Raw genomic sequence first — 16,931 nt, 5'->3', positions numbered from 1 at the left:
TAATGGTTAAAGTTGTGCATTGGCATGTGTTCCATGATATAGTTATAAGAAAGTTTAATTATATTGATGTGATTTTATGAGTATACATAGTACATGAGTAAGCAATAAAATGTGATTAAAAATGTTTGAGTATTTGACTAGGTACATTGACTAAGAGTTAGCTAGGGATATCAACCCAAAAATGTAAATCAATGAAAAACACAAACTATAAACAATTACTAATAATGATAATGATGATATCATTATTATTTGTCAAAGTGTTATGATTATTATGAAACAAAGCGAGTATTATTACCATTTATTATCAACAAGTAAACAAACCATTTTGCTGAAGGTGTTGAACTTTGAGTGCATCTGGTCGTATAGGTCCTATGTCTTGGAAATATATAGAAGGGTAATATAGTAATTTGGCCTCTATAAAGGAATTTTTTTAGATGTAATGATAATTTTTGTGTGTATTACTATGCATGTATATAATACTATTAAAATCTAGGTTATCTTTGTAATGTAATACTAACATATCTCACAATATACTTCGGCACTGTTCGTTAGAGCTGCTCTGCTGAAATTTGCTTTGCTGTGGTGAAATTTGTTATGTCCCGCTGAGCCCTACTGACTCAATTTGCTCTACTCTGCTAACATTTGCGCTAGCATGTTGAAATCTACTGTGCTCTGCTCTGCCTGCCCAAAAGCTCAAAAGAACAGGGTTTCCTCCGTTCTTTAATATTACACCATTTGTCTTTTAAGGAAGTTTCACAAATATTGCACCGCTTGCATTGTCTTTTAAGACAAAAAATCTCTATTCACACTGTAAATACCCAATATGTCCTTACTTTTTCATACTAATTATTAGTTTACATTTACATCATGGACACTTTTGTATTATTACCTTTCTCTCACTTCCTTTTCCCATTACCATGTGCCCAACTTGTATGGTGCAATAATATAAAAAACAGAAGAAGTAATATATAATATAATGTATTATCTACATATTTATATGTATCATTAGAAAAATATTTACCATTATAGTATTTAATGGTACTATTTTACCTATATAGTGATACTTTATACGGGAGTATATATGTTCATATATATTTCCTCCATTTTTTAAAACTTGTAATACTTTCTTAAAATGGAAATGTCACAATGCTTGCAACACACTATAAGTGGAAAGTTATTTTAGAGAAAAACTATACTATTTCCCTTATATAAAGCACATGGCCCACTCAATTACACTTCTAACAGCCACTCATCCTATTTTAAAGTGTATTGTATTTCGTGAACCCCACATTCTTAAATACCGTGAAAAGTGTGTGTTGCAACTATTAAAAAACGAAGGAAGTACAATTGTCATTCTATTTGCTGGAAAATGTAATAAGACTTATACGCCAAGAGTTATTCCTGAATTTCCACCAGTAATGATAAATTTTACTACGTATATTAATGAAAAGATTTTTTTTAATCAAGAAAAAAAAGGAAGGAAAAAAACAAAATACACAAAGAGAAAAAAGATTGAGTGGGAGGGAGAAAAGGATAGTGAAAAGACAAGTCAGACGTCAAATCGGAGGGTCAAGAAATCATAAGACAGTCAGTGTTATGTGGGAGCTGCCAAAGTAGAAATTATATGTATTGTCATTCCATCCGATTTTCTCTCCTTTTTCCTTTCTCTCTCTACTAATTTTTACCCTTTTCTCTCTCATGATTAATTTACGACTACTACTACTATTATAGATTTTTTTTCCTAATAATACGTTCTTCTTTTTATTCTACTACTATACTACTGCTCAAATGTGTTGTTCTAGTAATCTTGTAATTTGTACACGACTACACGTGCAATCTCATGTTATTTGATACTAGTATTGTTTTTGTTTCAAATTCTACTTGAACTTACCTCTTTTCTATGTATGATCAAAATTATTGGTTATGGGCATGTAACTATGTATTTGAGTATGTATGTAACTAATTTCGGTACGGAGTAATAAGTAAAGCGATGTCTACTTTCTATGGAGTACTTCTCAAATTCACCTGCTTTTTTCTATCCTACTTGTGAATTTTTCTTTCGTTCCCTTTAATTTAAAATAGTTTGTTTACAATGTATTTGAGTTTGAGTCAGTCAACTAACATCCTGGTATTCAATGACTGAATTCTACTCTCTCTTTCCAATAATATATTTCACGGGAATTAAAGGCAATGGAGGGACTATGGGTCTGTTCACATTTACTTAATTTCAGTTCAGTACAGTTCAGCTCCAATCAGTTCAGTTCAGTTCAGTTCAGCTCTTAATTTCCCTCTCTCATAAAATATTCATTTCAGCTCAATTCAGTTCAGCTCCAATAAGTTAAGTTCATTTCAGCTCCAATCAGTTCAATCCAGTTCAGTTCAGCTCCAATCAGTTCAGTTCAGTTCAGTTCAGTTCAGCTCAGTTTAGTAAATGTAAACAGGCCCTATGTGGTATGATGTTTTCTTTTTAAGATATGATAAATATATATTTAATGAAGCATTGGATATATAGGTATATAAAATGGGGAAAGGTTAATAGTATATAAAATGACATGAAAGATTTGGATAATATTGGGTATTTTGTATAGAAAATGTATAAATGTTAAGCAATATATATTGGGTATTATGTATTATTATAGAATTAAGTTTTGTAAAATTTGAAAAATTAAAAATAAGCTATATATCGGGATACCTAAAATGGAGTACATGTACTATAGTTCGGGGCAGAGGGATAACTAACAAGTGTAACAACTACTTTGATCAAATAAATCTATAAAACTGTAATACAAATCAAAAGTTGATCGTCAAACAGAATTGATCTTTTAAATTAGTCAAAATTAGTTGAATAACAACTAAAAAATTAACTTCGAAATCAGTAAAGCAGAGTGTAGTACTCCGTAATTAGCAGCAACATCATTACTGACAATATTGTGGAAAAAATTCTATCCAATTAAAGCTTAATAATCAAACCATGCTAAAGTCGTTCGCTTAATATAATTGGATGCTGCACTTTTTGGTCAAATGAGAGTTGATCAATGTAAGAGTGAGAGACAACTTAAATGGTTAAAGCTTCTTCTCCCGGTTTCAAGTGATCGATTTTTATCATTCGTCTTTCTGGCTTTTTATACACCAAAAAAAAACTAAAAAAAAAAAATTATTTTTTTATCTTTTTTTTTTTTTTTTTTTTTTTTTTTTTTTTTTTTTTGAAGAATGAGACCAATTTAAATTAATAATTCTCATTTCAATTTAGAGTCTGTTTTGATTTACTAAACTGAACTGAACTAAATTGAATAGAGCTGAAATGAATTGTTTATGAGAGAAGGAAATTAAGAGCTTAACTGAACTAAACTGAACTGAACTGAATTAAATTAAACTGAAATTTAGCTAAAGAGAACAGACCCTTGACTGATTAATCTCCTTATGATGATGTAATAATGTCCGCTTTTTATTTAGAACTACTAGAGTATACCAATGGTAATGCACAATGATATTCTAATAATTTACAACGAAAGATTAACTTAGCGATAAAAGTGAGTTAGAAGAGTTATTATCGTTTGGCGAAAACTTTTTTGAATTTTTTTAGGTGGATTCTTATATTATGTGTTAGATTTTGAATTGTGAGGGTTTGTTTCACCAAAATTCACTTTTGGTAAGAAGCTCATGCATTATCATTTAAAGTCAAGGAGCAATAAATGGTTTGACTCAAGTAAAATTAAAAACTTACATTCGCAATAACTATTGTCCTCAAAGAAGAAGTACAATAGAAAAAGTTTTAGTAAAAAAGTTCCTTCCAAATCAATACTGTAATAATCATAAGACATAATGAGTATTGGTAAAGGGCTTAAAATCGATCATGGTATAAATACTGTAGTTTGTTTCACTATAATTTACTTTTGAGCTTAATACATCTTTTTGCATTATAAGAAGATCTAAAGAGCCCTAGGTATTATATTGTGTATTTTTGTGCATAATAAAGCTTTTGGACTAATATAGTACATAGTAATTGTTTGAACTTTTTTTTTTTTTTTTTTTTTTTTTTTTAATATATATGACACTTAAAGTGATCAATATCGGAGCCTCTTTTGTTTGTTAGATAGACATATACTGATGCATTATAAACAAACCATGTATATATGTACACTAGTGTATGCATGTGTTCTTAAGTACATTATTGATTTCATTGATCTTTAAGAGATAATCAAATATATTTTAAGAATCAAGCTAAGAAAAGAAAAATATAAGTTGAGAATGCACAGTACAAAAGCTACTAATAAAATGAGAAGCTTATGAGATACTCCGTATATATCAGCAATATATGGGCCGGGTGAAAAAAGAAATGTAAAACTACATACATAGATAAGAATAACCCTATATAATTAACAAATTTAACATACATAAAAGCAATAAGTACATTTTTTTTCTTTAAAAAAAGAAAAAAAGGAAAAAGAAAAAGGTGCATAGAGTGAAAGTCCAAATTATGGTTCAATTCAAAATAAATAGATACTCATTAATAATCAGTGCCCTTATCTAAACCAAAATCAACTCAAATTGAAATTGTAGTAACAAAAATGTCCAAATTATTTAGTCATTTATACACTATATATGTTGCATATCCTTTTCATGGAAGCAAAAATCTTTCATCTCAAAGTTTCAACCCTCACACTAATGATATCTTCACATTTTGTGAGGTATAGATTAATTTCATACACACAAATAATTTAAAAAAAAAAAAAAAAAGTTAAATGTAGTGAATAACTCTTTACATGTAACTTCCACCCTATATGACCGAGACATTAATATAACACATTATCGATTACAACCTCCCATAGTCCCATTCTTATACCTGTGCAAAAAAGGTAAATAAATAAAAGATGTGATGTCATATTACAATAACAAATATTGCATAGACATTCTAATTAATCCAGCATCAAACAGCTTTTTAATTGATCAATTTTACACTTTTTACCCTCTTTTGTACGTTGTCCACAATACTATGTATATCCAAGATATTTTCCCTCCTTTTTCACCATAATTATTATGATGAACATAAAAATATGTTTAATTTTTCCCACTATAAAAAAGGAAATAAGGAATTTACCTCATCCAAAAAGGCCAAAGAAGTGTTTCTTTAAATCCTATTCTCCTCCCTATTCACCCTTTTGTCCCCTTGAAGCCAGTATTTTGCAGGTTGCCGTAGTTTGTCCCTTTAGCTTTTAAAGACCTACGCGTAGCACATGCAATTATTTCTTCCCCAATTCATCCAAATTTTAAAACAATTAAATTCATTTATAACATTAATATAAACATAATTTCCTACAGTACAAAACTAAACTCTTGATCTAGTGGGAATGACTTAACCTTCTAATACATTAAAGGTGAGAATCCCTTATCCTTTTCAATACATCGATCTAATTAGCTAATATTGAATTAATAAATTAAATTGAAAGAGTTGAAGTTTAGTCTGAGTACTCCTTTGCCTTAAGAAAACATTTCTAAATTCTCATATAATATGGTCATATTTTACAGCCTTCGATATTGATGATATCATATCTCTGACAGATTACAATATAGTTTTCTACTACTTAAATATTTTTTCTTGATTTTCTTTGTACCTATACTTCATATTATTTAGAGTTTTATGCTTACCAAATGTATAATAATGATTGTGAATATCTTTAAGTAAAAGTATTGAAACGAATCTAAGCTAACAAAATACTACATAGTATATTATATTCTATATGTATAAATTTAAAGTGCGTGAATAGTAGTATAAAGTCAAATAAATAGCAAAAGTATAAAAGTAGAAAGGAAATACGAAACAAAATATGCTTTAGGTTAAATGCTACTCTGTATATCTTGAACTTTTTCATCTTTATTTAGCAAACCGCGGATCATCTTTGCATGTCTTCATATGATACTAATCTTTGTATATAAGATGTTTTAGCTAGATTTATGTCAATGTATATCTTCATTGTATCAACTTTTCATATTTCTAATCAATAGATATCCAATTACAAATGTGTCGGCAATATGTTGTGTTTAACTTAATCACATAAAATACAAAACTAAATTATCACTAACCATAAACCGTGAAAAGTAAAATGGTGCACTGAAGAAAAAAAACCAACAAACCCAACCTTATTAATTAGCTACTCGTACCATTATTTTATACAGAGTATTTTAAATAATATACTATTAATTCACGTCATCTAATTATTCCAATTATTAACTACGTATTTATATATAAAAAAAATTATTCCAATTATTTTTATTGTTATTATTCATCCCATTTTAAATACCCTCAGCCGACCACTCCATCCACCCCATTTGCTTTCTTGTAAAATCCCCTCTTTCTCTCTCCTCTTTATCTCTCTCTCTTCTAATTTTTTTTTCTCTCCTCCAAAAAAAAATAAAAAATCATCTTCTTTCTTTTCTTCAAGACTTCAACTATGAAGCTCACCTCAAACTACACACCATTTTCATATGCCTAAAATAAATTAAAACCCTTCAATATTTTCCTTCTATTATTAGTAATTTAGTATTATTACCACTTATAACCCTAAAAATAACCCAAAAATAAGAGAAAAAAAATGAGCTTAGATGATTCCTTGCGATCTCTATCGTTGGATTATCTAAACCTGTTAATCAACGGCCAAGCTTTCAGCGACGTAACCTTCAGCGTAGAAGGACGTTTAGTACACGCGCACCGCTGCATCTTAGCAGCGCGTAGTCTCTTCTTCAGAAAATTCTTTTGTGGGCCGGACCAACCGGGTGGGCTTGACCCACGGGTCATGGGTCAAGCTTCATCGCCTCGAGCCAGTGGTGGTCCGTCACAAATAATACCGGTTAACTCGGTTGGGTATGAAGTTTTCATGTTATTGCTACAATTTCTTTACAGCGGTCAAGTTTCAATTGTTCCACAAAAACACGAACCTCGCCCCAATTGTGGGGAGCGCGGTTGTTGGCACACGCATTGCACCTCCGCCGTTGATCTTGCTCTTGATACTCTCTCCGCCGCTCGATCTTTCGGCGTTGAACAACTTGCTTTGCTTACTCAGGTTCGTTATAAATAATTTTAATATAATTTGCGTCATTTGGGTTGAATAAGTTAGTAGTCTAGTGGATGATGATGAGCTGAGGACATGAGGTGAGATCTTTATTTTATTTAGTCGGTCTTATATACAACGGGTGTATTGTATTGTATTGTTATTGCCGTCAAAGTTGGATGAACTTGTTAGCTTTAAAATTGGCAAAAATCTCATCCAAATGGTTACGAGTACTTACTAAATATAGATCTTATGATGATTGTTAAGTATGTTTGTATAATTTAAGAATTGATTTTTGGGGGTAGGTGTTCAAATCATTTCAATCAAAGTCTTTTCTTCCACAGTTGCTGGGGGGGACAAAATTTAACCGATTTCTTGTAAAAAAACTTTACTTTCCTCATTTGGAGCAACTCATTGTCTAAACTCTAATATGGTAATCTACTCATGCTTACACAAACTCCCATAAGTGTATATATAAACAAATGAATTATTCCATTATCTTTATTGATTATGTGACATTTATCCGAATTTGTGTTAAATTTAATTTTGTAGTAAAATAGTCTTGTATTCATGAAATGATAAGACATTGTAACTTATTGATTACTCATTCTGAAATTGTCTTTTTTTAGATATAACTTGTCATTCTATAATTTCTATTATTTCATCCTATATGAAACTTGTAATTATAGAGATTTGTTATTGAAAACTTTCAAAATAATTTCTCTCCATTTGTCATTAGAGTTTAATTAACACAATATAAGTACCAAACTAAAAAAAAATGATATCTTTGTCCAAATTAATTAGCTCAACATATTAGTTGAAATTACAGTATTGATTATTACACCTATCGATTGTAAAAAAATAAAATTACACTATCAATGTGACAGCTAATTCTGAACAGAGGATGTATTGTACGGAGTTCATTGTATTGTATTCCGACAATACTTTGTGTAAGAAAATTACCATTGGATTTATGTAAAGGTCCAATCATATACATTATTTCATGCGTGCAAAATTTGGAAAAAGATTTGCTCTACAATATAAAGTGATATCCCTGACACTTGTGTTTAGTTAGTTATTTGATTCACCCCATATGAACCAATTAATAGTATTGTATAATAAACAAAATTAAGAGTATATTATTAGTGTAACATTGAATTATTATTTATCAATGTTTAATTTTGGGAATGAATTTAATTTGCAGAAGCAATTGTCAAGTATGGTAGAGAAGGCATCAATTGAGGATGTAATGAAAGTACTAATAGCATCAAGGAAGCAAGACATGCACCAACTATGGACAACATGCTCACACCTTGTAGCAAAATCCGGCTTACCACCGGAGGTGTTAGCAAAACACCTTCCAATCGACGTGGTAGCGAAAATCGAGGAGCTCCGGTTAAAGTCATCAATAGCAAGACGATCATCCCTTATCCCTCATCACCACCACCACCACGCTCACGACCTCGGTCTCCCTTCCCCCGTGGAACAGGAGGACCACAAAATCCGGCGAATGAGACGTGCACTCGACTCCTCGGACGTGGAGCTAGTCAAGCTCATGGTCATGGGTGAAGGCCTAAATTTAGATGAAGCACTAGCACTACACTATGCAGTGGAAAATTGCAGCCGTGAGGTTGTTAAGGCATTGCTTGAACTAGGGGCAGCCGACGTGAACTATCCGGCCGGCCCCACGGGGAAAACCCCGCTTCATATAGCAGCCGAGATGGTCTCCCCGGACATGGTGGCAGTGTTGTTAGACCACCACGCAGACCCGAATGTACGCACCGTAGATGGAGTCACTCCCTTAGACATCCTAAGGACTTTAACCTCGGATTTCCTCTTCAAAGGGGCGGTCCCGGGTTTAGCTCACATTGAGCCCAACAAACTACGACTTTGTCTCGAACTCGTGCAGTCCGCTGCAATGGTGATCTCTAGAGAGGAAGCCAACGACAACACCAACAACAACAACAACAACAACAACAATAACAATAACACGTCGATTTATGCACCCGTTGGAGGCGATCAAGAGAATACTAGTAGTACTAGTAGTAGTGGAAATGTTGGGAACATTGGTATAGATTCAAGAATGGTATATTTGAATCTAGGGGCAGTTGGTTCAGGTTCAATGGGAGATCATCACCACCATAATGAGGATAATAGTCATACAAGTCACCGGAATCCGGCGTCGATTTATCATCACCACCACCAGCATCACCATCATCATAACGAGTATTGAAGTTAAATTTTGAAGGGTACGGACGTACGTACGGTTGGTGTTGCATATTTTAGTTACTTAATTGAAAACAATTAATATGTAATTATCCATCTATGTATGTCATTCAACAGCAAATTACTACCACATAGGTGGATAATGCTAGAATTATTTTACATAATTCTGCTCAATTAATTCATCAATTTGGGTTCGTTTCTCTCATTTTTTTTTTTGGTTGATTTCTTGGTTTTTGTAGGTTTTCTTTTTCTATTTTGATTTTATTTTTTGTGCATGATCAGTTTAATGATGAATAATTATATGCAAAATGCAGCTGATCATGTGAAGTGGAGATTTTGGCCTTTTTTTGGGAGCAATTAATTCTACAAAAAAAATTTCAGGTCAATCTTTTCAATACAAGCCTGTAAAAATTAAATTAAGTTCTGTAAAAATATTATTACATGATGGTTAAATCAAGTTTAATTCACCTCTGTGATATTACAATATCATGCCCTATTTATTGCTAACTTTTCTTTTCTTCCTTGTCTCCCACTCATCTTTTCTTCCCATTAAAATTTGTTGTTTCCTACCCTTTGGCTTTTCTGATAAGGTGTTACTATAATAAAAATATAGAGCTTATTTTTTAAAAAAAAATAAAAAAAAATTGAAAATAACATAGATTTTTATTTTATTATTCATTTTGAAATGTTCATCATTAACTTAGATAAATTTATGCAATGTTTACTCATAATGATTATAATAGCGTACTACTCCAAGTTTTGGCTCCGTGCAATGCACAAATTTATAATTATGAGATTTATTAATAATGATATTAAATTAAAATGGAGTTAATTGAAATTAAATGACTTTTATAAAATTAAATTAATTTAGGGCATGTTTTCTTCATTTAGATTTCAGTTCAGTTCATCTTAGGGCTTGTTCACATTTACTGAATTGAGCTGAACTGAACTGATTGGAGCTGAACTGAACTGAATTAAGCTGAAATGAATATTTTATGAGAGAGGGAAATTAAGAGCTGAACTGAACTGAACGGATTGGAGCTGAACTGAACTGAACGGATTGGAGCTGAACTGAACTGAACTGATTGGAGCTGAACTGAACTGAACTGAAATTAAGTAAATATGAACAGGCCCTTAGTTTAGTTTAGTTCAGTTCCTTATTTTCTTCTCTCATAAACAATTCTGTTCAGTAAATAAGAATAGGCCCTTAATGTCTACTCTTAAATATTTTTTGTGTTACATATATATCTGAAAAAAATTTATTAAAAGAATTTCAATTTTTGTAATAGAATTTTTTTGAAAAAATTAAATAGCATTTTGGAGGAAAAAAATTTCACAAAATTATGCCAAGTGTCCTTTTCGATGATTACTTCAATTAGTATATACTACAGTATAGATATATAAGAGCTATATTTCAATCAAAATAATGACTGACAAAATTTTTGGTGTTATAAGAAGTATTTTGGCTTTTAAAATATTTTTCCTAAATGTTGTTAATGTAATTTGACAATTTTTTTTTTCTATAAATAAAAAGATTAATTCAGTCAAGAAAAACTTTTTAGAACGAAGAGAATATAAATTACATGAGCGTTGATTGGTTAGCTCGTGATCGGATAGTGCTAATAAGAGTAATAACCAATCTATAGTGTATAATACTTCGTAGTTATCTTACAATAATGTTTATTTTTATGTTTAATAATGGTGATAGTGTGCATTGTGTTGAACAATATAATGACAATATATTGAATTGCTTTTCAACTTGCTAACAAAATTGCAATACTAATACTATTGGCTTAAAAGTAAGGATGTGAAGTGTTACTATTTTTCAAATTAGGTAGCAATTGTTATTCTTGAGGAAAAACTACAAGTCACTTCTAGTTCAAAGTTGTAATTGGTGGTACAACATTATGTAATCATTGGTATCCATTTATAATTTGATAAAAACCCTTTGTATGTATGTATCCTTATAAAGGATAATTTTCTTTAATTCCTAAAATGGACATTTGTATATTAAATTGTAATTCAAAAGTTAAAGTTTTTTATCTACTAAGACTTAAAAAGTCAAATTTAAAAAGAAAAGTGATTTTTAGTAAAAAGATTCTCTTTTTAATCTATACGAGTATGTTTTTACTAACAAGTCTTTTCTCATGCATATAATGTTCTCTATTGTAAATTACGGGATAACTTATTATCAGTAAAATTTTAGGAATAGTGTGATTGTTATTCAAAAACAAAATTGATTTCAATCAACTTTCATGTCGTTTGACTCATTCAAAATCAATTAATAATTGTCTTAATTTAGTTTCTTGTTATATTTTGAACTACTATATATTACTACCTTTGCATTAAGATAATGCAATTATTGGCTATGATAGGATTAAATATTATAGTGTGTGCAAGCTTTTATCAAAATTTGAGGTTGTAAATTGACTTCCCTAGCATGTCTTGGTATTGTAGTGTAGTTAGTTAACAAGATTATATATTTATATATGTAGTTTATTTTCACATATTTATTTATTTATAATACTAGGTTAGCTCCCGTGCCATGCACGGTACTTTTCAATAATTGATTTTAAAAACATGAAAAAATTAAAAAATGATAAAAATATTATTTGTTGATTTAATATTCACATTTTCTTATTTAAGCCCGTAGCTTCTATTACTGGTTAAAAAAAATTAAGAAATAAATATATAATTTTTTTTTTTGTTGTAACAATTGTATATAATTTATAATTTGTCTTTCATTCCTTAAAAAAACTGTCCACATCCACATGTCACAAATTACTTGTATGTTAAGAATATTATTTTTAATTTTTTTACTTACCTTATTAGTTGTCAATATTTTTTTTTGGAAAGCTAAATCAAATCTTCAACTGTAGTATATTTCATATGTAATTATTACTTATAAGTAGAAATTTTTTTTCCTTATATAACTTTTTTTTCAAAAAAAAAATAAAATAAAAAAAATAAGGGACACACCAGGAAATGACACGTGTCATTGCTGGTGTGTCTTTTAGTATATAGTATATTGATATGTGGCTATGAGATCTTGTTCTATTTGGGAAAATGAGCTGTTCATGCCTTTTATGGTTCATTTCTTTTCTTGGCTACCTCCAATCAATAAACCTTTTCACATAAGTTCAAGTTTGATTGTCTTTTTGGTCTAATTGTTATAGTTTTTTAAGGCTTTGTGGGTGCAAATAATTGATTGGTTTGTCTTGGATGAACGCAGCAAATGAACTGTGACCACCAGCAAAAATGGACTTATCATAGCTTATACTATAATTTATTGTACAAAATACAACAATATCTTATCTTAATTATTCTTTTTGATATCTTATTAATTAAGTATTTAGGATTCCAAAAACCCTCCTTTTGCTTTTTCTCGACCTTGCCATTTTGGGGAGCTCTACTTAATTATTATCTTTCTTTCTCCTTGTTTCCGACTTAATTGAAACCCTAGGTTTAGCTCTCTCCATCACCTAAATTACTAGCTAGGTTTGGCCTACAATCGCGCGATTCTTTCTCACCCTTGCTCTTTCCATATTCCCCATGTGACCTATCATATAAAATTCTCCATTCGTACTTTAGACAATAGTATAATTACTCTTTTTATTTAAGTATCTATTCTTATATTATGCACCCGACAACAAAGTGATGATACAGATTTCACGGTATAATTATGATATATCACTAACGGATTTATAAATTTGACCTTTATAAACCCAAGAAAATCAGGATTTTTAATTCTTGTAGTATGCATAGATCTTGACTACATTAAAAATTAACTACTATAATGGTACGGTGTTGAATTAGACTATTCCTTGTGTTATTGTCATTGAATTCATTTTGATTTAAGCATGAACTAAATGAGTTTTCCTAATGATAATTTACCGAACTTAAGAGAATTATCTTGTACAATTAGATGAATGACTCTCTTATATATCTTTTACTATCATTTATGTAGTTAATATAAAACATAAATTACTTTGTTATATGTGTAATTATGTACTGTTTATATAAATGATTAATTTAGAAGGATGCATGGACATTACTATTATGAAAGCAATTAAAGTATGGGCAAGATCAGGGTTGTTATGTGAAAAGGTGCAATTTTCACCTAGGAAAATAATACAGTCATTTAGGCACAATCAAATAGTAAGATGGAATCATACTTTGTTTTGGCTTTAGTCCTGTCACATTTAGCATATTTGTCTAAAGATTTTGTTGATTTCCCAAGGTAATAGTATTATGCCAATAATTCAGCTCTCTCTGTTATTAACATCTTAAGCTTACAGTCTAAAAATGGACAATAATATTTGTACTTGCCTCTATATACTCTGTATATGTATAAGTTTTGTACATTAGATATCATATGTGTTGGGTGCGACCCAAAATTTATAAGCCCATGGATTTGATGGTGTATTTTTTGCATGTTCTAGAAGCTTCCGGATTCATGTAACATGACTGCTATTGCTCTTTATTTCTTTAGATTTTACCATTAGCTTGTATCATGCAAGCCACTAGAATGATCGAAATAATTCTTGACATTGGAAGCAACTTAGAATTATGGTTCATGAACATTAAGAGTATTATGCCTAAAAGAATGATGAAGGAAGTTTGATAGTTTATGAATCATCCAACCATTTCTCCCAAGCTCCATCTTCAATTATCAATATAGGTTAGGGGCATTCAACCAAGGTACATACACGCACAAGAAGCCAATCTAACAAGCCTTCCAACCTCTATACCCTCCTTGTATACAATCTTGTAGGATTAGGTTGGTAGTTTGGTACTCGCAGTATGGGGTTTTTGATAATTTTTCCTCCTTGTATACATGTATTGTTTTATCATAATTAAGGTCAAGTCTTTTTATACAATCAGTTGCATAATTTTGTTTTTGGCGATAAACCCAATCCGTTTGCAATATATTTCCCATACCAATGATACCATTACTTGAATGCCTTTAAGTGAAATATCAAAATATATGATATATGGTGATTATTATGTCCATCATTAATATTATGTAATATTCATGTGATTTATGTAAAGCTTACTAATTACTAATTCACTAAAAATAATTACCAATCCTAATAATTAATATTATCAAGTGCTCGTGTGTTAAGTAAACTAACGAGCCAATTGTGATTTAGAATATATCCACCAATAATTAATTGGCAAACATACGAGGCCTATATACTTTAATTGGTAGTTTGGTACCCTTAGCTTTAATCTGTTTTACCATTTCTTTGTAAATTGTAATTTCGTAAACAGTTTCTTGTGTTTAAAATAATTTAATTTTTAATAATCTCATCCTCAAAGTTGTTACAAATAGCCTAGGAAAATTCATAGGCAAAATGATGAAATCCTTTTTAGTTTGCCCTAAAAAAAAAATGAAATCCTTTGTAGTGTCTATTTTTGGAAACTTATAAGTTCTTCCTCTTTTAATTAAATTCTTTTTAATGTTAAATTAGTTATTACTTATTACTAGTAGTAGGCAGTCTAGGCACTCTTTTTTTCTACAAAAAAAAATAAAATAAAAGAAAAGAAAATTTATCCGTACCTTTTTCACTTCATTCGCTTATCTATTTACAAATGATATTTCAATTAAGTAAAGTGATTTGGGCCCCAAACTACTTTGATAAAAAGCAAATAAACTGAAGGTCATAGTCGAGAAGATTAGGATTAAAATATGACCTAAGTCGTCGGTTGAGTCATGACCATTCTCATGTGACACAATTGATGATGATTATAATTTCTAAGTCTCATGCACACATATATTACAAGCACACACATAAACAATTGTATTGTCACATGCACATAATGTGAGAATGCTATTCTTTGACTTTTGTTTGTTGTGCGAAAACATAATATTAGCAACATTTTGAAATACAAGAGTTGACGGTAAAAATCAAGTTAGAATGCACGCAAGTCATCACTAAATTAAGATCATGCACTCTCCCTCTTCACCTATCATCAAAACTTGAGAAGATTGGTAGACCAATATTGTCCTCTTCCACTTTGACTATGAATCAATCATATCATGCAAACACACCCCCCCCCCCCCCCCCCCCAAAGCGTCATTTAAAAAACTGAAGAAGATTGCACTTTTTCGGATTAGGCCAGCGGGTCAGGTCATTGATGATTAGTTGATCACCTCGATCAATATTGTAGCCACACACTTTAATTGAACACGTATTATAAGTAATATAAAATATAAGCAATATTAATACATTGTAAATAATACGAGTATATTGTTTGAATTAGATATGTTCAGTAACAAATGAGCTCACGATAAGTTTTTAACTCATTAAATTTAATCCTGCAACTTAACAGTGGTATTGTAGTACATACAGTACAATATAATGTACGAGTAGTAAACTTATACTCGTACTACACGTAAAAACGTAATACAGATCAAGTGGTACATAACACATTTTCTACGTATTATATTACATCAAAATCAATGATAATTGATGTGATGACATACCGACGTTATCTCTCAAGTAAGGTTATTACTTATTAGTCAATCTTTTGTAAAGTTTCTGAAAAAGAATGATATTAAGAATGTTATTTTAAGTTTTATACAAGATTGAAATCTCTCCACGTCGAATAAAAGAACTTAAAATCCAAGTGGGACACTTATATTATAATGTCCCCCATTTTTATAAGAAATTTTTGCTAACATTATTGGTTTTTTTAGAGGGTGGGTTAGAGGGATCTTATAAATATTATATAATCAAATAAAAAGCATATATGTTGCAATTGAATCAGACAAATCTAGACCTTTCGTTGTCTTAAAAAAGAAACAAAGTTGATTTTAATTAATATATTAATCTCTTACTAATACTAATTTTTTATTTAGTAAAAATGTTGTGGTTCTTATTAATGAAAGGGACATGGAAATATTATTTTACACTTGATTTATACACACTATGAAGATAATGGAACGTTATCACAAAAACTATAAGATTATATAGTAGAATTGTTATGTTATATCATAACCACCCACTCTTTACTTTACGGCTTGATCATCTTATTACTCATGTGATGATTAATTAATCACAATTTCTTATTTATGGAAAATTACTTAGGTTTCATTCTATTCACCACATTCTTTTTAAGTTTTAGACAACTCAAATATTGAAAATAACTTTATCATTTTTTTTTTATTTTTTTTTTGCTAATCAACCATTTTTTACATTAATTTATGATCGAAAACTTACTTAGTGTATGAAATTATAGAGTATGAAATTATGATCGAAACTTAGTAAATACATTAAATTATAGGACACCAAATTTACATCAAATTATGATTTTTATTAAATAAAAAAAAATAAATAAATAAAAAATAAATAAAATAAAAAAAAAAACCCCTTAGTAGATTGTATGAAATTATGATCGAATTCATACATTAAATTATCGGACACCAAATTTGGTGGTAGAACATATAGTCAATAAATAGATGGCGAAAGAGCTATGGAAGATCACATTCTAATGCCAAGGAGATTTCCATATTTGGAATAACCGATAGAGAAGAATTATGTCCACTAGTATATAAATAATTGTCGGTATTCTTTTCTTTAAATAGTCAAACTGAACTACCAGGTCAATAAATTGAGACTTATTGAACTAAGCACTTGAGCATGGTCAAATTTA

General features: G+C 30.0%; 1 protein-coding gene across 1 annotated transcript; it reads left to right on the top strand.

Moving 5' to 3' along the window:
• Window positions 1-6,348: 6,348 nt before the first annotated feature.
• On the top strand, window positions 6,349-9,400 carry LOC145608581 (BTB/POZ domain and ankyrin repeat-containing protein NBCL-like). Its single transcript, XM_081664195.1, has 2 exons — window positions 6,349-7,058; window positions 8,251-9,400. The coding sequence occupies exons 1-2, from the start codon at window positions 6,591-6,593 to the stop codon at window positions 9,277-9,279; spliced, it is 1,497 nt and encodes a 498-aa protein (XP_081520321.1). The 5' UTR covers window positions 6,349-6,590; the 3' UTR covers window positions 9,280-9,400.
• Window positions 9,401-16,931: the final 7,531 nt, after the last annotated feature.

This window comes from Chenopodium album, chromosome 23 (assembly GCF_948465745.1).
Source record: "Chenopodium album chromosome 23, dcCheAlbu1.1, whole genome shotgun sequence".
Lineage (NCBI taxonomy): Eukaryota > Viridiplantae > Streptophyta > Magnoliopsida > Caryophyllales > Amaranthaceae > Chenopodium > Chenopodium album.
The sequence above is the reverse complement of the archived record's forward strand: the minus strand, read 5'-3'. Positions and strand labels throughout refer to the sequence as shown.